This window comes from Orycteropus afer, unplaced genomic scaffold, assembly GCF_000298275.1.
Source record: "Orycteropus afer afer isolate SDZICR_OR568_19922 unplaced genomic scaffold, OryAfe1.0 scaffold00065, whole genome shotgun sequence".
Lineage (NCBI taxonomy): Eukaryota > Metazoa > Chordata > Mammalia > Tubulidentata > Orycteropodidae > Orycteropus > Orycteropus afer.
In genome coordinates, this window is record NW_006921652.1 from 7499873 (window position 1) to 7522460 (window position 22588).

The following is a 22588-nucleotide window of genomic DNA, read 5'->3' on the forward strand; positions in this document are numbered from 1 at the left end:
AATGGGAATCCACGAGCACTTGATTGTACACAGTCAATACACTGCTGCAACTGTTCTTGAATTATCTTCGGCAAGATTTTACTTGAGAGTGATATTAATGATATTGTTTGATAATTTGCACATTCTATGGGATTACCTTTCTATGGAATGGGTACAGATATGGATCTCTTCTGGTCAGTTGGCCAAGTAGCTGTCTTCCAGTTTTCTTGGCATAGACATGTAAGCACCTCCAGTTTGGCATCCGTTTGTTGAAACATCTCAATGGGCATTCTGTCAATTCCTGGAGCATTGTTTTTTGCCAATTCCTTCAGTGCACTTTGATTTCTTCTTTCAGTTCCATCAGTTCTTGATCATATGCCATCTCCTGAAATGGATGAACATCAACCAGTTCCTTTTGGTACAGTGACTCTGTGCGTTCCTTCCATCTTTTGATGTTTCCTGCATCATTCAATATTTTGTCCATAGAATGAATCTCTCGGTATTGCAACTCAAGGCTTGAATTTTTTCTTCAGTTCTTTCAGCTTCAGAAATGCTGAATGTGTTCTTCCTTTTTGGTTTTCTAACTCCATGTCTTTGCACATTTCATTATAATAATTGACTTTGTCTTATTGAACTGTTCTTTGAAATTTTCTGTTCAGCTCTTTTATCTTGTCATTTCTTCCATTTACTTTAGCTACTCTCTGTTCAAGAGCAAGTTTCAGAGTCTGTGGCATCCATTTTGGTCTTGTCTTCCTTTCCCATCTTTTTCATGACCTTTTGCTTTCTTCATGTATGATGTGCTTGATGTCATCTCATAGTTCCTCTGGTTTTCAGTCATTGGTGTTCAGTATGTCAAATCTATTCTTTAGGTGGTCTCTGAATTCAAGAGGGATATAAGCAAGGTCATATTTTTGTTCACATGGACTTGTGTTAATTGTCTTCAGTTTTAATTTGAACTTGCATGTGAGCAGTTAGTGGTGTGTTCCACAGTCAGCTCCTGGCCTTGTTTTGGCTGAAGATAGTGAGCTTCTCTGTCGCCTCTTACCACAGATGTAGTCAATCTGATTTCCATGTATTCCACCTGGTGTAGTTCATGTGTATAGCTGCCATTTACGTTGTTGAAGGAAGATATTTGCAATGAATAAGTCTTTGGTCTTGTGAAATTCTGTCACATGATGTCCAGCATCATTTCTATCACCAAGGCCATATTTTCCAAATACTAGTGATTTGTCTTTGTTTCCAACTTTTGTATTCCGGTCACCAGTAATAATCAACACATCTTGATTGCTTGTTTGTTCAATTTCAGACTGCAGAAATCTTCGATTTCTTCAACTTTGGCTTTGGTAGTTGGTGAATAAATGTGAAAAATAGTCATATCAACTGGTCTTCCTTGTAGGCATATGGATATTATCCTATCACTGACAGCATTGTACTTCAGGACAGATCTTGAAACAGTCTTTGTGACAATGAATGTCACACCATTCCTCTTTAATCTGTCATTCCCAGCATAGTAGATCATATGGTTGTCTGCCAAAACTGGTCCATTTCAGCTCACTAATGCCTAGGATATCAATCTTTATGTGTTCCATTTCATTTTTGACAACTTCTAGTTTTCCTAGATTCATACTTTGTCAATTCCACATTCTGATTATTAATGGATGATTGCAGCTGTTTCTTCCCATTTTGAGTTGTGTCCCATCAGCAAATGGAGGTCCCAAAAGCTTTACTCCATCCATATCATTAAGGTCAACTGTACTCTGAGGAGGCAGCTCTTCCCCAGTCATATTTTAAGTGTCTTCCAACATAAGGGGCTCATCTTCTGGCACTATATCAGAAAATGTTTCACTGCTATTCATAGAGTTTTTCAGTAATATATTAGACAGTGTTTCACTGCTATTCATAAGGTTTTCACTGGCCAGTTCTTTGAGAAGTGGATGACTTCTTCCTTCTTCCAAATCTGTCTTAATCTAGAAGCTCTGCAGAAACCTCTCCACCATGGTTGGCCCTGCTGGTATTTGAAATACTGATATTTGCCTCACAGTGACACACAAGCCACCACAGTAAGACAAACTGAGAGATGAGTGGTGGTTCTCCACAGTGGTTGCACCATTTTCCAGTTCTACCACACGTAGTCCATTTTAAAGATGTGAATGCCCATGTCATAATGTGATATAACCTACACTGATTGCTTACTAAGGGCCACCTAACATGCCTTGTACTTTCATTCACTCTTTCGTAATTATCACAATAATTCTGTGCAAGGATGTCATCATTACTACTCACAAATGAAGAGTTTGTCCCCATTCACACACTTATTAAACAGGAAGCCTTGAGATTCGGATCCAAACCTGTTTAACTCTGAAATCTACATTGCCCCCTCTGTACTCTCTGGACTCAATTTCAGGAATACCCAGTTCTCAAGTGTGGGGTGTTTGAAAGTTTGTTGCAATGATACTCATTGACCCCAAAACCTAATTTAAATCTAGCTTCTATTCAGTTATCAGACTCTTGTTGGCAAATGCTATAGGTTAACCTAAGTCGTGGGTCCACCACTCATCTGTCAGTTTGTCATATTTTAGTGACTTGCATGTTGTTCTGATGCTGCAAGCTATGTGACAGGTATTTTGTATACCATCAGGGGCACCCATGGTGGACAAGTTTCACAGAGCTTCCAGGCTGAGACAAATTAGGAGAAAAGGCCTGATTATCCTCTTCCAAAAATTAACCAATGAAAAGCCTATATATCAAGAAGAAAAGATTAAAAAAAACCTATGGATTACAAAAGACCATTATCCAATATAGTGCTGAAGTATCTGCTTCCTCAAATGGAAGGCAACAATGGACTCCCTCATGCTGGTGATCGTGGGGATGGTGTGAGATGGGGGAGCATTTTGTTCTGTTTTACATGGGGTGGCTATGAGTCAGAGCCAACTCAACAACAGCTAACAACAACACTGTCATGAGGAGGCAATGAAATCTGAAACCTCTTTGGCAACAGGCAAGGATATTTATATTTACAGATCATCCAAAAATTCCCTTTCACTTCTGGTTTCAAACTCCTGCCTCTCCCAGATTTTTTCCCAAGTTGCAGACAAAAGCCAATTGCACATCCAAGCTCCTGGTCTCCATTTCCCGTATCCACTCATGCTAATGAGCAATAAAATGGCTGCCCAGTGGGCAGAGGAGCAGGGGCCTCTGTTGTCCTCAGAGTGGATTATAGCCCCATAAGCATCACAGCACAACTGGCTTTGGCAGAGGTCACAGAGAGGCTGGCACAGCCCCCATGCCAAACTTGGCCCAGCGAAGGAGCAGATGAGGAAAGCTTTGTGCCCCGCTTCCCAAGTAGACGTTCCAGGAAAGAGTCAGATGATCTGAGTTATGGAAACCAAATGGCCCTCTTTTGTTTAGAGAGAGGAAAAAAAAGTCACTCATTTTTGTGGTAACAGGAAAACAGGCTCCAAACCAAACAATCCCTCTTAGAGCAAAAATTGCCAGCTCCATCCAGCATGGCCCCACAAGCCCAGCAGGCTGATCAACACACTGACAGACAGGGGTATTATGGCTGTCCTGAAGCTTTAGCTAAATTTCTGTCCACCCAGAGAGCTCTTGCCCTGCTTCCAAAAAAAAAAAAAAAACCAAACTCATTGCCGTGGAGTCAGATCCGACTCATAGCAACCCCTCGTTGGGTTTCTGAAGCGGTATCACTGCGAATGTGGATTCCCCAACCTTCCTTCCAAGGTGTGGCTGGTGGGTTTGAACTGCCAGCCTTCTGATTAGCAGTCAAATGCCTTAGGCACTATGCCACCAAAGCTCCTTTGCCCTGCTTAGTTTCAGAAATAGTTTCACAAGCAGGAAAGGAAAATGAAAGGAGGGGCAGTGAGGAACATCTACTTGGCCTGGGCCAATCTAGTCCTTTCACACCCATTTTTTGGTAAAGAGAGCTCTGGAAGTAACCATGAGTGCCACAGAGGAACAGAGGTCCACAATCCACTGAAGTGCCCCAGGCCATGCCAGTGGCAGTGTGCTGACTTGATCCTCCTCCTCGGCCTGACCTAGCTCTTCCCACAGAATGCAGCTAGGAGTCACAAGGCTGTCTGTGGCTACCCTGTGGCTCTCCATGGCTCTGTAGGCCAGCTCTGTGGGCAAAGATCTGCACTCCCAGGTATTACTAGTGCATGTGAAACAGGATAAGCCATGGCTAAGAGAAAATAAATATAAGTTCTGGTCAGCCACTCCTGTCCTGAGTTTGTTTCTTCTTTAATACATGCCTTTTCTGGAATGGAATGAGTGAGGAAAGAACACTGAAGAAGTCACTTCTAGTCCTGGCTTTGCCCCTGTCTTGCTGTGCAACCGTGAATCACTTTTGTCTCTCTGATCCTCCATTTTCACATCTGAAAAATAAGCCTAATGATTCCTGTCCTGCCTTCTTCACTCAAAAGGTCTTTGTGAAAAGGAAATGAGGCAGGGCTTTTATCAAAGGTGGCAGTACAGCCCAGCTGATAAGCACATGGACTCTGCACCCAGAGACCTAGGTGTGGATCCACGCCATCCTCTATGTAACCCTGGGCAAGTAACTTAACTACCTTTCTGTGACTGTCCCTTACTTTTAAAATGCAAGTAATAATCCTCTTCCCCATAGTACTGGTGGAAGATTAAATTTGATTAAGAGATGCATGTCAAGTGCTTAGAGAGGGCCTATACATGGGTCCTTTGTGAGAGTGAGTGTCATTATTACCAACATAACAGTGTCCTCATTGTTATTGTAAGCTGCCATTGAGTTAGCTCTGATTCACAGAGACTTTATGTATAACATAGCAACATTTTGGCTGATCTTGCCCCATCTTCATGACCATTGGTATGTTTGAATCCATTGTTTTGGTTAATTGTGTCATCATATCCCCATTATGCTTTGCTATGGAGTTGATTCTGACTCATAATGACCTATACGGCAGAGTAGAATTACCCTATAGGGTTTCCAAGGCTGTAATCTTTATAGAAGCAGACTGTCTCATCTTCCTCTTGCAGACCAACTGGTGGGTTCAAACTACCAACCTTTCGGTTAGTAACTGACTGCTTAACCACTATGCCACTAGGACTCCCTTGCCAAAACTGAAACCAAACTCATTGCTGTCAAGTTGGATCTGACTCATAGCAACCCCTCCTTGGGTTTCCAAGGCGGTATCATTACAGAAGTAGATTGCCCAACCTTCCTTCTGAGGAGTGGCTGGTGAGTTTGAACTGCCAGCCTTCTGGTTAGCAGTCAAATGCTTAGTATAATCATAAGCTTCACAGCTGTACTCAACACACCCTCCCCTGTCCTGTGACAGTCCATAATCTACTTACTGCTTTTAAAAATAATCCCAAAAACCCCACCATGGCCTGCACGGGCTTGATCATTTGGCCCTATTGCCTTTTCTAGCCTCATTTTGAGCTCTTTTCTACCTCACTCAAACTCAACAGCCTTACCAGCCTGCATTTATCCCAAAAGATCTGGGCTGAGATATTGGAACCCTCATACATTGTTAGTGGGCATGTAAAATAGTGCAGCCACTGGGAAAAACAGTTTGGCAGTTCCTTATAAAGTTAAACATAGATTTACCATATGATCCAGCAATTCTACTCCTAGAGTATATGCCCAAAAGAATTGAAAACAGGGACTCCAACTATTGCTTGTACACGAATGCTTGTAGCAGTACTATTCACAACAGCCAAACAGTGGTAACAGCTTAACACCCGTCAGTGGATGAATGGATAAATGTGGTATATACATACAATGGAATATTATTTGGCCATAAAGAGGAATGCAGTACTTACTGATGGATGAACCATAAAAAACATTACTTAAGTGAAAGAAGCCAGTCATAAAATGGCACATATTGTGTGATTTCATTTATATGAAAGGTCCAGATAGCTAAATCCATAAAGACAGAAAGCAGATTAGTGGTTGGCAGGGACTGAAGGGAGAGAAGAATGGAAAGTGACTGCTAATGGGTTGAGGGTCTCCTTTGGGGTGATAAAGAAATGTTTTGGGACTAGATAAGGGTGGTGGTTGCACAACATTGTAAATGTACTAAATACCACTGAATTGTTCCTTTTAAAGTGGTTAGTTTTATGTTTGTGAATTTCACTTCAATAAAAAAGGAAAAGAGAAAAGATCTAGCATTTCATGCCCTAGGGTCTTTGCAATGCCACCCCTTTCATCTCCCACTTCATCATATGACCTTCAGGTTCCAGCTTAAATTGCCTTTCCTCAGGGAAGCATTTCTGACCTCTACTAGCATGTCAGCTTCTTGAGAAGACACTGCTTGGTTCGTTGTAAGCCCTTGCACAAAGCCTAGCACATGATAGACACTCAAGGAATACATTTTAAATAAAATGCACACATTTAATAACACTATCATCTGCAGCTCCTGTAAAACCATGAAAGCAAGGACTGTTTCTCTTCCCAAAGCCTGTGTCTCCAGCTTAATGACCTTCAATGGATAAAAAATATATATATAATCAAATTAATAGTTGAATAAATAAATGAGTGAAAGAGTGACTTAGAATAACCTCCCTAAATTTCCACCACCTGAAAATTTCCCTAGACCACAGGTGAGAGTGAGGTTGACTGTCTCTTCCTCCTTCTTCCAGTGTGCTTTGTGCTCAGATGAGTCTTCTTCCCCTCATCCTATTTAGCTCTGCTCCTCGTATCCCGGTTTGTAAAACATAATGCTTCCCAATCTCACTCAGCCAATAGCTTAGTGTCAGCTATATTCTGAGGTCATGACCTGCAAATGTCATTGGAGACATCAGCTTCACAACAATGGCCAGTAGCAGAATACCATCTTTCAATGATGTGGGTTACCCTCTATATGTGAATATACCAGTTGCAGTTGAGTCAACTCAAACTCATGGTGACCTCGTTTTTGTTAGAGTAGAACTGGGCTTCATAGGGTTTTCAGTGGCTGAGTTTTTGGAAGGACTTCAGGTCTCTCTTTCAAGGCCACTCTGGGTGAACTCAAACCACCACCTTTCAGTTATCGGTCCAGTGCATCTTCTAGTTTGGGTAGTTGTATTTATAGCTTGATTAAAGGGACACACCTTATTCATCTCCATACCATCCACAGGTCATACCACAGGTTTTTGTACAGAGTAGGTACTCAATTAATATTGAGTTATGACAGGATGACTAAGTGTAATAATTTCCTGCCCCGTACCTAAACCCAGAATCTGGGACTCAGTGAAGTTCTTTAGGAGTTTGGGATTAAAGCTGCTTAAGTGTTTTCCCAGTCATTTGTTGCTATAAGAGCAAGAACTTCCCTACCTCAAGTCCCTCCCTCTATTTCTAATCCATCTTTCACGGCAATTCTGCTAAAACTTCCAAAACATCAACTCAGTTTTTCTTTGAAAACTTCCAAAGTTTTTTTTCACATGTCCACAGCCCTCAGTCCAACACAAAGAACTAGGATCAAACTTCTTTCTATACTGATCATTTCATTCCTACTTCTCCCGTACCCTGGGCCATATTTTTTCTTTATCTGACTCCCCACAGGAATACCTCTTCCTCATCTCTCTAACCAAGGCATGACTCAAGTTCTGTATTCCTGACTACATCACTCACCTAAGAAAACTCCTTGCCATCAATGTTATTTTTAATGATATTTTGGCTTAGCCACTTCCTGTATTTGTCAGTGAACTTTTTATATGAATATGGATTCTGGGATTCTGGACTGAGACCAGAAGCTCCTTGAGGACCAATCAAATATATTCTTGTTTCCTCTCAGCTTTTCCTTAAGAGCTCAGGATGTATTTGCTCACTGATTCACTCAACTGCATATATGAGGTCTGGGAACTGGTGTTCAGTCAGGAGACTTTGAGTTCATGGCTGATAGATTTTAGAGAGCAAGAAGCAGTGGAGTTTTTTGTTTTGTTTTATTTTTAAGTACAAACAGGTATTTGATATTACTCAGCCATAAAGGGAAATGAAAACCTGATCCATGCTACAACATGGATGGACATTTAAAATGTTAATGCTGAATAAAATAAGTCAGTCACAAAAGAACAAATGTTGTATGGTCTGGTTATATGAAATATCTAGGGTAAGAAAGTGTGTAAACCAAAAAAAAAAAAAAAACCTCACTGCCGTCTAGTCATTTCCAACTCATAGCGACCCCTCCTTGGGTTTCTGAGGCGAGGAGTGGCTGGTGGGTTTGAATCACCAGCTTCTGGTTAGCAGTCAAATGCCTTAGGCACTATGGCCTCCAGAGCTCCTAGGAAAGTGGATAGAGATCAAAATTTATTAGTAGTTACCAAGGGCAGGCAGGAGGGAGGGAAAAAGATAAAATACCTAGGGGACACTGAGCTTCTATAAAGAGTGATGGAAATATTTGCGAATAGTTAATGATGATAGTTGAACAACATGATGAAAATATTTTTAACTTTTTACTGAGATTTGGTGAAAGTTTACAGACAGTGAACATATTTCATGTCACTGAGCTGTATATGTGTAGGTTGTTGAATTGGCAAATATATATATTTACCACAAGAAAATAAAAGGTAAAAGAAAAAGTTAGTTGCTTTTCTAATGCCTCCCTGGACTTGGTTGATGATGAGTGTGAAGTTGTAAATTTTCCTTCTTCCTCTTAATTCAGTGACTTCTTTTTCACAGATGAGAAGCCCTTCACAGTGGAAGATACTTATTTGCTATGTCCAGCACCTATCTTAAAAGAAGTTGGCATGTAAGTTTTCTCCAACAAATGAATCTCATGGCCAGGGAAGAAACAAGAGGTACAGGGGACAAAGGGAATGTCCATTGTCATAATCATATTTATAAGTTCACCTTCACAGAAACCCTTTCTCTAGACCCCTCCAGATAATGATGGTCACAGTGAGCCCTGCACTGGAGTAAGCATTTTACAAAGAGTATTTCACTACATCCTCCCAACTTCCCAAGGAACCAGACACTCATGTTATCCCAATTTTGTAGATGTGGTTCCGTAGGCAAGAATGTCACTCCCTGCTATTCCCAGTGAATGTGCAACAGGATAAGACATATAGCTGAGAGCATTTAAGTAGTTTGCCCAGGGGCACACAATAGTAAGTGACAGAGTCTGGGTACAAACCAACGTCTGCCTGGCTTGATCATGTCTACATTTGTAGAAAGGTTACACACTTCTCAAAGCACTCTCACATATATTACTTCACACTATCACCCTGGTGTCACAACAGTTAAACACTTGGCTGCTAACCAAAAGTTTGGTGGTTCATACCCACCCAGCACTCCACAGGAAAAAGACTTGACTATCTGCTCCCATAAAGATTACAGCCAAGAAAACCCATGGAGTAGTTCTGCTTTGTCACATAGGGTCGCTGTGAATTGGAATCAACTCATCAGCAACTAACAATAACAACAACATAATTATCCTGCTAGGTGACTTATCCCCTCTTAGAGATAAAGAAACTGAAGCTCAGAAAGGCTAAGTGGGTTCATGGCAAACCAAGACCCAAGACTCAGATCTTCTTTTTTTTTTTTTTTAATTTTTATTGTGATTTGGGCAAAAGTTTACAGAACAAATTCATTTTCCATACAGCAGTTCACGTACACTTTGTCTCGTGACATAGAATACAATTTCCCACAATGCAATAGCTGCCTCCCCTCTTCCTCCCCATAGTTATCTCTTCCCTGTGTCCTTCCCTCCATGCACTCCTGCCCCATGAGCTGTCTCCCTGTGCATACACAGTCCTTCTATTCTTCCGTGATTGATCTCTCCAAGGAGTGTATCTACCTAATGTAAATGTTCAGCTCCTATGCCTGTCTTTTGTTTGGCTGGAAGCTACAGGACTGGGTTTAATTCCAGACCTGAAGGGCAGCTAGGGACCATAGTCTCAGGGGTTCCACCAGGCAAACCTGGTCCCTTTTTGTTTTCTTCACAATTTTGAGTTTTGTTCCACATTGTTCTCCCACTCTGTCCAGGAACTCCTACATAGATCCACCTCCGAGTGGTTGACAGTGGTAGCCGGGCACCATCTAGTTCTCTGGTCTCATAGTCATATAGGCTGAGGACCCAAGGTATACCAGTCACTTGGACTAATTGTTCCCATCTGTCTTTGTTTTTCTTCATTCTTCATTGCACTGGACAAGGAGAGACCCATCGTTACATCTAGATGGCCTCTTGTAAGCTTTTAAGATACCAGTTGCTACCTGCCAAAGTGGGATGTGGAACAATGTTTCTGTGTAGTATGTTATGCCAATTGAGTTTGATGTCCCCTGCGACCATGGTCCTGAGCCCATGCGTCCAACTGCTTGCTCCCTCTGGGTCACTGTCTGTGGCCAAGAAGTGACTACAACCTTGTCCCTTGTCAGCACTACTATATACCTGGAAATTCTTACAGAACATACAAATACACTTGTGGAAACATTCAGACTGAGATCTTTAGATGCTGAGTTCAAGGCTCTTTCCTCTGCCTCCACGGGCCATTGGATGTGCACCCACATGGGACAGGTTTCCCTTAACTAATTTATGGGGGAAATCTCATGATGGTGCAGTTATAGTAAGTGCTACTGGGGTGTAATCAAAATCTTCAACAGAAGAAAGAGAATTGTCACCCTTAGCAAGAAAATAAATATGTGGGAAAACTGAGCATATTTGTGCAGACAGAGAGAAATAAAACAGCCCCTCCCTAAGCATTTTTATAGCAGAATGAAAAGAGAAGGGTGGCCTTAAAGAGAAAAAGTTGTATTTGTTCATCTGAATTCTGCTTTCAGTCATTTATTGAAATTGTCAGACCTCCAAGTCTGTCTGCCTAGCATCATCCTGTGATAACACTGGCTCCACAAACAGGCCTCATGTCCACACTGCAAAATGTAAGCAAAATGCAAGCTCATGATGTAGTGAGTCTCACATAGAGGGAAGAGAAGAGGACAAATGAGCTCATCTGTGAGTTTGCTGGGTAGTACCAAAGCCACTCACAGCAGATTGTTGGGAATCCAGATAACACCAGCAGAACATCAAGTTTATAGCTTCACCAGTTTATCTTCACTGAGTTGAGTGGTTTTTTTTTAATACTTTGGCCTAGTGTTGTATGTTCCCACTTACATGATACATCTAGAACAGGGAAGTGTATAGAGATAAAAGTCTATTAGTGAAACAGGCATCGATATTTAACAAATGGTAGGGAAATTCTGTTACTAGCTTGGGTGGTAGATTTTTTCACACATAGTACATTCTGCTTCTAGAAATATATCATAAGGAAATAACTCAGGTAGAACAGAAGTTTTGGAAGATGTATGCTCTAGCTTTATATTAGTGAGAGTATGAAAACAATCTAAAGTCCAAGAGGAAGGAAATGGATACAGTTTTCACACATCAATTAGATTAAAAACTATGCAGTCATTAAAAAATGATCACTCTGAAAAATATAAAATTAAGATATGGAATTCTGTGTGTGAAAACTTGAGTAAGCATAATTAAAATTGTTAAAATGCATGTGCCTATGAATAAAAGTTGGAAGGAGAGATGAATGTAATGGATAAGAACAATGTCATTTCAATGTTATTGTAATTTGGTGTAACCATTAAATATGTATTATAATCAATGTGAGGCATGAGAGCACTAAAAAAAAAGTCTATCAGTGGTTACCAAGCATGAGTATAGGGAGGGGGAAAGGAAGACACAATGCTTAGGGGACACTGAGCTTTTGTTAAAGGCGATGGAAAAATTCAGGACAGTTAATGATAATGGTTGAACAATATGATGAATGTAATTAATGTCATGGAATAATAGACATAAAGATTGTAGAAATGGAAAATGTTATATTACCTACATATTGACCACAGTAAAAAAACAATAGTCAATTATGAAATAGGGAATATTTTGTCCTACTATAATCTACTAGTAAATTAAATAGAGCTGGCTTTCCCCATCCAGTGCAATTTGCTGCAGTGCAAGAAGGTCCAAATGTCCCACGTTGACACAACCACCAAGCACATCCTGCTTTCTCTCTAGAATGTTAGAAGTGGGTGGCCATAGAGACCACCCCCTACCTTTTACAAATGGGGAAACTAAAGATCCCAGGGGGAACGACTATATTCCTGTAGAGAGTTAGGAGAAGAGCCCAAAGGAGTGCTACATCCCTGTCTCTCAGCCCACTGCTTATTGCCCACTATGCTGATATCTCTGGTTCCTTCGTTTGTCATTGCAGGAAAGCTGCACTCCAGGTCAGCATGAACGATGGCCTCTCTTTCATCTCCAGTTCTGTCATCATTACCACCACACACTGTGTAAGTCATAATCTTTCCCTCTACTCATTACCTCATTACCAATATCATCATCAACATTTCTTAAACGCTGGTCTTCTCCGAAGGTGTCTCTGGAAAGTTTTGCAATTTGGTGCTCTGTCCACTGAGCTTTTCTCCTGGCATTCCCAGAGCCAGTGATGGGCTGGATCGGGGGCTGTTGTTTCCCTGGAGTGCATGAGGAATGCTTGGGTTGGGATTCTCCAGCTTCTCCATTTCCGTTACTGAGGGGAGGCTTGAGGCACTGGCCTGACTAGATGGTAGGATGGGCCAGTTTCTGTGGAATAGTGAGGGCAGATGCCTGGTTGCAGTGAGTGTTAGAACAAAGTGGCAGTAATGTATATAGAAAGCACTTTTTCAGGAAATTTTTCTGTAAAATGGAAGTCGGAAAAGGGGACAGTAACTGGAAGAAAATGTGGAGTCTACAGAGGATTTTTTGCTTAAGGTGGGAGGAATTGCAGCTTGTTTATATGACTGTGGAGATCATCCAGTAGAACATGGGAAGCTGATGAAACAAGAGAATGGGGAAGGGAACTATGCAATACAGACTGTGAGGCAGCAGTGAGGGCTGCATCTTCTCTATCAATTTCTCAGATATCCCTTCTCTGGATCCTTTATATCAGGTATTTTCCAAGTCTGTTAACACATAAAATCACACAGAGAGCTTTTTAAAAATATCAATGCCATGGCCTTATGCAAGATTAATTGAAACAAAATCTCTGAAGTGAGGTCCTACATTTGGTGGTTTCAAGGGCTCCTTAGGAGGTTCTGAAAATCACCTGCTGTCAGTCTCTCAGAGCTCAGCCAGTCCGTGGGCAATCAGGGCATAGTTAGCTGGTGTACAGACCACAGCCCCACCATAAGCATTTCCAACATAATCCTTGTCTGAATATTCAGCTTCTGTAAGCTGTTGTATCTTGAGATCATTCTAGAATGATCTTGAGATCATTCCAGAGACCAGTGTGTTTGGCCTGACAGTCAGCTTTGGCAGGTACTATATGGTCACTTCCTGGCTGACCTTTAGAAGGCATGTTTGCAGATCTTCCTCAGTTACTGGGGTTGTGTTCTTAACACATTACAGGTAGACAAGGGATAGCAGGCATGCACTGAACGAGTTAAGATAAAAATGAATCATCTCATAAAAGAGAAGGATACTAGGTCCCATGGTGACCAACAACCAATTTCCTCCTGCCCCACATTTCTTCCTGCTTTAGGAGCAAACCAGTTCATGGTCAAGCAGGGTAAGCTAGTCCAATGGGTTCAAGAAAGGTTGAACCCTAGCCAAAGCAGGAGGCTAGAGTTGTCACCAAGAAGTGACAATTCTACTGAGGGATATCCAACTCTCAGGCATCCACTTGACCCTCCAATCTGGAAACTTGCATATGACAACACCAAATTTAAAAACTGTATACAGAAATAGTGAGATTTCTTCATGTTCCCTGCCTGATTCTTTTGGGTAGTTATAATTTTGTTGACTCTTTTGGAGCCTGCCAACCTGCAGGAAATGATTAAAATACCCCAAACCTAATAAATTCATTCCAGATTCCTCCCAGATTTTGAGTGATCCAATAGTTTTGACCTGTAGTTCTCATTATGTCTGACCCATACCACAGAGAATCAGACACTGCCCTTGGGATTGCAAGGGAAGGGAAAGTGGGAAGGGAAAACATCTCAGGTCTGTGGTATGGCAGATACAGGGCTATAAATTTAAATCCTAGACCTCTAAGCCAAGAAGAAAAGGTGTCCTTACTAATGCATTACAAAATTAAAAGAAGTCCCACTACACCTTCCTGACTCAGTCTAGCCTCCATTTATATCTTTAGTACATGTCAGCTACTGAGGGAGTTTTCTGACTGATCCTTGATCAGTATTACCTCATAACACCTGCATTATTCCTCTATTCACTTGAAAATGCTGTATGTCAATTACTCTAAGCTTTGAGACTCAGGTCCATTCATTCATGTAGTCAACAAATATCATAGATCATGTATAATGTACTAGATACTGTCCTGGGTGCTTGGGTTACCTCAGAGAACATAATAGACAAAAATTTCTGCTCCTTGTGAGGAAGGGGCTAAGAGGAGAAACAAATGATAAACAATAAACTTAAATAAGTGATACACTATGTTAAAAAAAAATAGAGCAGAGTAGGAGAGTTTGGGATTACTTGGGTAAGTGGGTTCCAATTTTAAGTAGAGTAATATACATGGAAAATACGGCATTTGAATAGAGACTTAAATAGTGAGGAAGTTAACCATAACTGAAGAATTGGAGGGAGAGTATTCTAAACAGAGATCCCTAATACTTAAGATCCTGAGGCCACAGATACCTGGTGTGTTCAAGGAAGAACCAGACCACTGGTCACTGGAAATAAATGAGTGAGAGGAGAGTTGTAGTCAGTGAGGTAAGAGTGTGCAGGGTTAACACAGGGTAAAGGGACTCTTGTAAGGATTTTGGCTTTTAAGCAGAGAGTGATATGAGCTAGCTTACATTTGAAGATCATTCTGGCTGTTGGAACAGCCCGTGAAGAAGCAAGAATGGAAGTAGCAAGACCAGTCAGGAGATGTATGGCAATGTTTCAGGAAAAAGATGATGATGACTTGAATCAAGAAGAAGCAATGGAGAGGGAGAGAAGAGGTCAAAGTTGGATGCATTTTGAAGGTAGAGCTTACATACAGATTTCTAAAAGCCCTGGATGTGAGCTGGAAAGAAGGAGAGGAATCAGGATGGCCCTAGGGGTTTTGACCTAAGTTACTGAAAGGATAGAGTTGCTATCAGCTGAGAGGAGGAAAACTACAAGTGGAAAAGATTTAGAAGGGAAAATCAAGAGATAGGTTTTGCTATTTACTAGTTGTGTGATCTTGACCTAGTTATTTAGCCCCTTTGTGCCTCAATTTCCTAATCAGTAAAATTAGGATAATAATAGCTTATATATCTTTTCACTCTTGTAGACCTTAAATTAAAATACACACACACACACATACATACATATATATATATATATATATATATATATATATATATATATATATATATATATATGCCTGAGCTCTGGTAGCATAGTGCCTAAGGCACTTGACTGCTAACTAGAAGGCTGGCAGTTCAAACCCACTAGCCACTCCTAGGAAGGAAGGTTGGGCAATCTATTTCTGTAGTGATACCGTCTCGGAAACCCAAGGAGGGGTCGCTATGAGTCAGGTCAACTCCACAGCGCATAACAACAACAACATATATATATGTATGAGAACACAATAGACAAAAACTTTTGCTCCTTGTGAGGAAGGGGCTAAGAGGAGAAGCAAATGATAAACAATAAACTTAAATACACTACACACACACACACACACACACACACATACATATACATGCATACATATATATTTATACAATGCTTAGCAGAGGTCCTGGCAGGTAGTAAACTTAGTCAAAATTATTGAACTAATTGAAAACTCTTCCCAGAATGCTGCCTTCCTCTTTAATAGTCCCATTATAACAAAGGGACCCTTCTAAGACAAGAAGTGTCCCTAGGAGTATATCTATAGTCACTCAATCAAGCCCAGGTGATTGAAAGGGGCAGACAAGATGAGCAAAATGACCTATAATCAAACATGAAATGTCGATCCCCAACTGGGCTTAATGCAGAAGCTCAAAGACTGAATCCATTGATGGGCAGAATAGGGCTGCAGGTGGAATGTGTGGTCATCCAGAATATGAAGTAAGGTCTTGGGCTTCCATTTGTTTCTTGGTTTGATTTGGAGGACAAGGTTTTTAGATCAAGAAATGATCCCCTGAGTCTGAGTAAAGGGTTATTTTAGGCAGTGCCAGTCGAAGCTTGCCCAGTCCTTCATCTGGAACCAAAAATAATTTTAAAATATATATCTAAGACTTTTATTTTCTCACTTTATTTGGTGCCCATTTGGACAACTGTGTCACAGATTTTCAAGATCCACAATGAATAACTGTTGTGAGTGCCAGAAGCAGAAATTCCATGAAGTTTTACAGAAAAGAGATTTTCCCATCCAAAAGCTAAAAGATTCCTATACAAATGGTAAACTTTGTTGAGCTCCATGGCTATGGAGAATGGTCAAATATCTCTCACAAGCATATTTCAATACAGCCTATTTCTTGAGTTTTTACTCTTTTTCTTCAAACTTCTAGCAACAGATTGAAAACAAGTTTGTCTTTTTGAGAACAAAGTAAACATATTTAAATACCTTAAAGAACTTTTCATGAAAGTGTTTTCTTTTAGACAAGCACCTTAAAATTCTATAATCCTCCACCCAAAGCATGTAAATATAAAAAAAAATCATTAAATAAACATTGAGCTCTATCTCCCATCCACCATTTTCATGTTACAAAGTCACTGTCCTTAAGGAGATTATAATCCTGTTGGAGAAATGAGTCCAACAAAAACATACAAGAATGTATGATGAGAAGAAAGATAATGTGAGTTGAGTATAAATGCTTCAGAGAGGAGAAAGATGATGAAACCCTGGAAGAGTCATGTGAGCTTCATGGAGGAGGTATAGCCTGAGTGGTGATTTGGACAATATTAATTATCTGGAAGCATAGTGGCTAAGGCACTGGACTGCTAACCAGAAGGCTGGTGGTTCAAACCCACCAGCCACTCCTCGGAAGGAAGATGGGGCAATCTACTTCCGTAGTGATACTGCCTCGGAAACCCAAGGAGGGGTCGCTATGAGTCAGGTCCGACTCCACGGCACATAACAACAACAACAGCAATTATCTGAAGAGGTGAAGAAGCCGAAAGAGCTTATCTGCCAAGGAGAAACCAATGTGAGCAAGGGTTAGGTATGCCAACGAGCACAGTTTATTATGGTCCCTCCCAGAACTGACTCAAAGCTCTGGCCCTTAGTGCTTCTGAAAATATTCTAATGCTTTTACACTTGCTTCACTGTTCATCTAAGTTTATGTATCAAATCCACTATGTAGCTATCTTCTACTTAATTATTTTCCGCTTCCACTCTAATTCTTTCCTTTCTTATACTTAGCTAGGTTTTTTATTCTTTTTCCTACCTTCTTAAATTAGAAGTTTATATAATGTTATTTTCATTCCTTGGGAACTACTTTAGTCTCTGAATTTTCCAAGGAGGATAGTTTTGGCTGTGTTACACACATTTGTGTACACCTACTCCTCACCTATCAACTGTCTTATTGTCTGACATTTGGCATTTACAACAAACGTGAAAAAATCTACTATCCAGCTATTTTGCACATTAACAACATACATCTGACAGTAGCAAGGTGTGAGGCAAGAGCAACACTGGCTGTGATGGCTAAGGTTATGTGTCAACTTGGCTGGACCATAATTCTCAGTGGTTTAGCAATTATGTAATGAAATTTGGCAGTTATGCAATGGTGTAATTTGACAGTATGTAGTGATGTAATTTGGCAATTATAATGATACAGTCATCCTCCATTTTGTAATCTAATGCCTTTATCCTCCATTTTTGCATAATGCTGATTTTCACATAATGACTGGTGTTTGGAGCCTGACCATGTCAATAAGTGAGGAGTGGATGTATTTAACATACAGAAATATTATAATTAATTTCTAAATATTTTCTGACAGTTTAGTTTCAATATTGACAATTTCTTTTATACAATGAATTCTCTATTCCTCTCATTTGGTGGAAGTATATCCAAGTACATATCTGAAAGGAAGCATGGGTGATATATTTTCTGAGCCCTTACAAATTTGTCAATGTCTTTATGATGCTTTCTGTTCCTCCATGAAGTCTACCTGGCTCCTCTAGGACTCATGCAGCTTTCCCCTCTCTGAAATACTGTAAGTGGGCATTGAGTTCTTCAGCTACAACTGTTTACACCTCGAAACCCTATAGGTATTGGTTAGTCTTTTCTAGCATTTTTTTGTTGCTACAGTAAAGTCATAGATTTGACTGATTTGTAGGTAACCTTCTTGAGAAGCCAGGAAACATATAGAATTTTTCTTCATCTTCCTGATTCAAATCTTTTGCCAGAATGTCTAAGTGTCAGTCTCTTTTCATTAAATACTTTGGGCACATGGTAAGCCCTTCAGTCTGAGGGGAAATGGATGCATTGTCCTGTGATAACACTGGTTCCATAAACAGGCCCCACTCTAGAAATTTTCTCCTCTTATGTCTTTGATTATTGTTTCTGTGGTTTTTTTGGTCTCTCCTTCAGAAAAACCAATTACAATTTCCAATTCCATGCTATGTCATCCATATCTATTATCTCCTCTCTCTCTTTGTTTAAATTCATTTTTCTTTTTTCTCTCATTATTGAAACAAGATAGAGTAGGAATTAACAGTTCAGGTTCTGAAGTCAGACAACCTTGAGTTAGTCGTAGATAATATAACAGGTTAAGTCTTCAGTGCTTCTTGTTCGTGTTTCTCCTCACATTTTGTATCAATTTCTGGTACATTTTGATTTGGGCCATTTCTCAAGTTGGCAGCTATTCTCCTACGATTTACACTGTATGCCCTTGATGACCCAGTGTGAAAGAATGAGGTCCAGCCAGTGCTCCACAATTTAATTTGTATTGCTTGCCAGGTTGGAAAATCACAATCTTTGAAGAAAGAACAGACCTAAGGCTATACATGTTTTTGTGTGCCATCAAGTCAATTTCAACCCATGTGACCCCATGTTTGCAGAGTAGAACTCTGCTCCAATGGATTTTCAAGGCTGTGACCTTTTGGAAGCAGATCACAAGACCTTTTTTCTAAGGTTACCTCTGGGTAGGTTCAAATTGCCATCCTCTCAGTTAGTAGCTGAGTACTTAACCATTTTCACTACCCGTAGACTCCTGGGCAGACTCAAGAAAATGATAAAATTGGAGGTCACTGCAGAGAAGCTCTGACTTGGCAAGTATTGAACCCACCTGAAATACCAGAAGCTTTGGCTATGACAGTTCAACTAATCTGGACGCCACCAGATGAGGGTGAGGGTGAGGGTGCATGGACTGCTTTGGTCAGGGTTGGCTCAGAAGGAGTGTTCTGGAGCCCACAGATGGAGGCCGAAGTGGCTGCAGCTAGGAGAGACCATAGCAGGAGGGCAAGGGCCACCTCCCGGTACCATCTGTAGAGTTATGTCCTAGGCCGCTCCCTTTGTCTTTGTTTTCAAGTCAGTTCAACTTTGTTACTAATTGGTTTAACATGGGAAAATACAAATCCAGCTCAGTTGTGTAGTTATATGGCCATCTAGGTAAACAGACAGCTGGCATGGCTATCCTTGCCAACATTTCTTGAACTTCACTAGCCTGTAGGGAGTGAATCCAGTAACCTGTGCTGAGTGGCAATCTTGCTTCCAACATAATAAAAGTTATGCACTCTTCAGAAAAAGTAGAAATCAAAGAATTTTTCCTTCTCTTCCTTTTCCAAGGTCAAAAAAGCAGCCCATTAATCAAAATAGAAACCTATCTTTGTGACAGACCAGTCATACCAAGAGCCATATGCATGCAGGCTTCTTCATTAAGGAAGAAGTACAGGGGAGGTTCCTGGTGGTGAATAGGACAAAAGATATAACAGGGCCAATGTGCTTTAAATTAATACTGTTGGCAAAATGTCAGGGACAAAAAAGAAGAATAGCCAATCCTTGCCCTCCAGAAGCCTAGAACGTAGTTGCCAAGGCAGGATAGACATTTCAAGAGGCAAATACTGTACACTTTGAGATACAAAGGGCAAATAACACATGAATACCCAGAAATTCCTTATTTGTTCCAAAGAGTCATGAGCCTTTAGATAAATAAATTGGCATGAGGAGTGTCCATTTAATGAGACAAATGAGTTATTTCATACTTATTTCCCAAGAAAGCTTTCACTACTTCCTAAAAAGGGGAACTTGGAAGATCATCCTAGAAATTCAGGGACCAACATGTAGGCGACTTATGACTGTGCTCACTCTTAAAATTTCTATCCATTTGTGTCTTTTTCCCACAAGGCACTTGCCAAGTTGTTTCTCAAATCTATTAAATGACCCCTGAAGAAGACAAACAAAAAAAAACAAACCCATTGCCATTGAGTTGATTCTAATTCACAGCAACCCCATATGTTACAGAGTAAAATCACAGGGTTTTTGGCTCTAATCTTTATGGAAACAGATCACTAGGCCTTTCTTCCATGGCACTGCTGGGTGGGTTTGAACCACCAACCCTTCCCTTAGTAGCTGAGTGTAAACCATTTTTGTCACCCAGGGACCCTAGAGAAGACAAGTCCCTTCTAAACAACCAATTAAGAAGGGCAAGACCACAGCCCATGGACCTACTTTCTCCCATAGATTTCTTCACCCCCACAACATCATTCTACTTCTTGTCCAGCACCCTCTCCAAACACCCACCCCTTTCTTTACTCTTTTTGCCACAGTCACTTTCCATATCCTGGAAGAATAAGGAAAGACTGGATTGGAAGAGAGATAGAATGCTGACTAAGAAAAGGGCTTGAATGACAGAATATGGAGTTTGAGCAATAGGAAACCACTCGAAGAAAGCACAATGTGATATTTTAGAAAGATTAATCCAGCTATTGGATGTTCTAAGTCTATAATGATAACAAAACAGTGTTAATTTAGATGTTATTGATTTATAAAATTGATCCTTTGAACAAGGATTGGGCCCTAACTTAATTTTCCATTATTTAGAACAAAGGAACTTTGTATCAAGAGTGACCAGTCCATAGTACTGGGCTACAAGTGAGTCATCAGAGCTTCATACTCAGCCATTGAAAAGGGCAGCCACTTACGTTATTATTGCTGTAATGAGAAGTGATATGTCCTTTGAAAGAGGTGGCTTAGTAAAACACAGGGGAAAGACAGTTGGAGAGGTAAAGTGGAAGTGTAGGTTCTGGGATCAGATTAATCTGGCTAAAATCTTGGTTCTTGGTTCTATCACTTACTGAATATGTGACTTTAGACTGATAAAGTTCTTAGAATAGCTGACATATGGCTTGTACAGAGTTGATATCAACATTCATTTCCTTCCCCTGGTGTTGTAGGTTTTATCAGAATCAACATAGTGATATGTTTTCCAAAAAGACGCTGACTTCTGGTTGAATTAACAGAAACATGCTAGCTAAGCCTAAGGTGACCTCTCAACTTGGTGGTTAAAACACAATATTCTGTTCAGTGCCAAGGACACTTCAAGGGGGAGCCTAGAGAAACAAATCATGTGAGAAACATCAGAAAAAATAGCATTTTACATAGAATAAGCTGTAAAATTAGGGCTCTAATGCGAAAAGGATAAGGCCTTGTGGTGCAGTGGTTAAAGAGCTCAAATGCTAACCCAGAGGTCGGCAGTTCGAACCCAGTAGCCACTCTGCAGGAGAAAAAGGTGCCAGTCTGCTTCTGTAAAGATTTACAGCCTTGGAAACCCTATGGGGCAATTGTACTCTGTCCTATAGGGTCACTGTGAGTCAGAATCAACTCGTTGGCAGTGTGTTTGGAATATTAAAAGAGAACTTGATGGCCATTTTCAATGTTTAAAGAGCTACCCTAAGAAAGGGTGTGTCTGCTTTGTTCTATATGGATCCAAGGGGTAGAACAGACTGAATTTTTAAAAGGTCTTTCTGATTGAGAATGAGCTCCTTATTATGGTTGCATTCAAGCACAGACAACATGACAACTTGGCAGAATTATGTAAATGTTATTCATGCATCAGATAGGCAATTAAACTAGAAAAGCTTTCAGACTCCTTCCAATGCTGAGAGTCTTTGAGTCTAAGCATCAAAGTATATTAGTGAAGGAATAAAGCAAACATTGTCAGCCCTACAAATAAGCTTGGATTTTACATTTTGAAAAACCATTGTTGGTGACACTGGAGACAGCTTCCCTTAGTGTCATTCATATTGGCCACCCTCCACCTAATATAAGTAAGATTATGTTTCAGAAAGGAAGAATGTTTAAAGCTCATCCCTAGTGATTTTTTTTTTATTATTTTAACAAAATGGCATGTGGTTTCACTGTACTGTCATTACCTCCCCCCCCAAAAAAAAACACATTGCTGTTAAGCCACTTCTGACTCACAGCAACCCTATAGAAAGGGCAAAAGACCACAGGAGTATCAAAATGCAGAACTCAGAGCTCACGTGTTGTTTGTGAACTAAAATAAAAGTAGCTTGCCAACATCTCTATTTTGATAACTCTTGTATGTGTAAAAGTATCTTTTCAAATATGTTGTGGAGGATTCATGCTGATTTGTTTTTCCTGGATGTTTTAGCAACTGACTTTCAATATTTTTATCTCTAAGTATTTTTAAGAATGTTTGCCTTAAGTTTGAAATTTCTTATTTTGAGAGTAAATGAGAAAGAAAAAGAAAAAAGATTTTTTTTTTTTTAATCT

The 22588-nt window shown here is 40.3% G+C and overlaps 1 protein-coding gene across 1 annotated transcript in view; it reads left to right on the forward strand.

Annotated features, from left to right (window-relative positions):
• ANTXR1 (ANTXR cell adhesion molecule 1) overlaps window positions 1-22588 on the forward strand; it is a 315149-nt gene that overhangs the window by 131665 nt on the left and 160896 nt on the right. The window contains 2 exon segments of the mRNA XM_007940140.2: window positions 8630-8699; window positions 12163-12241. Of these exon segments, the coding sequence (XP_007938331.2) occupies window positions 8630-8699; window positions 12163-12241 (149 nt within the window).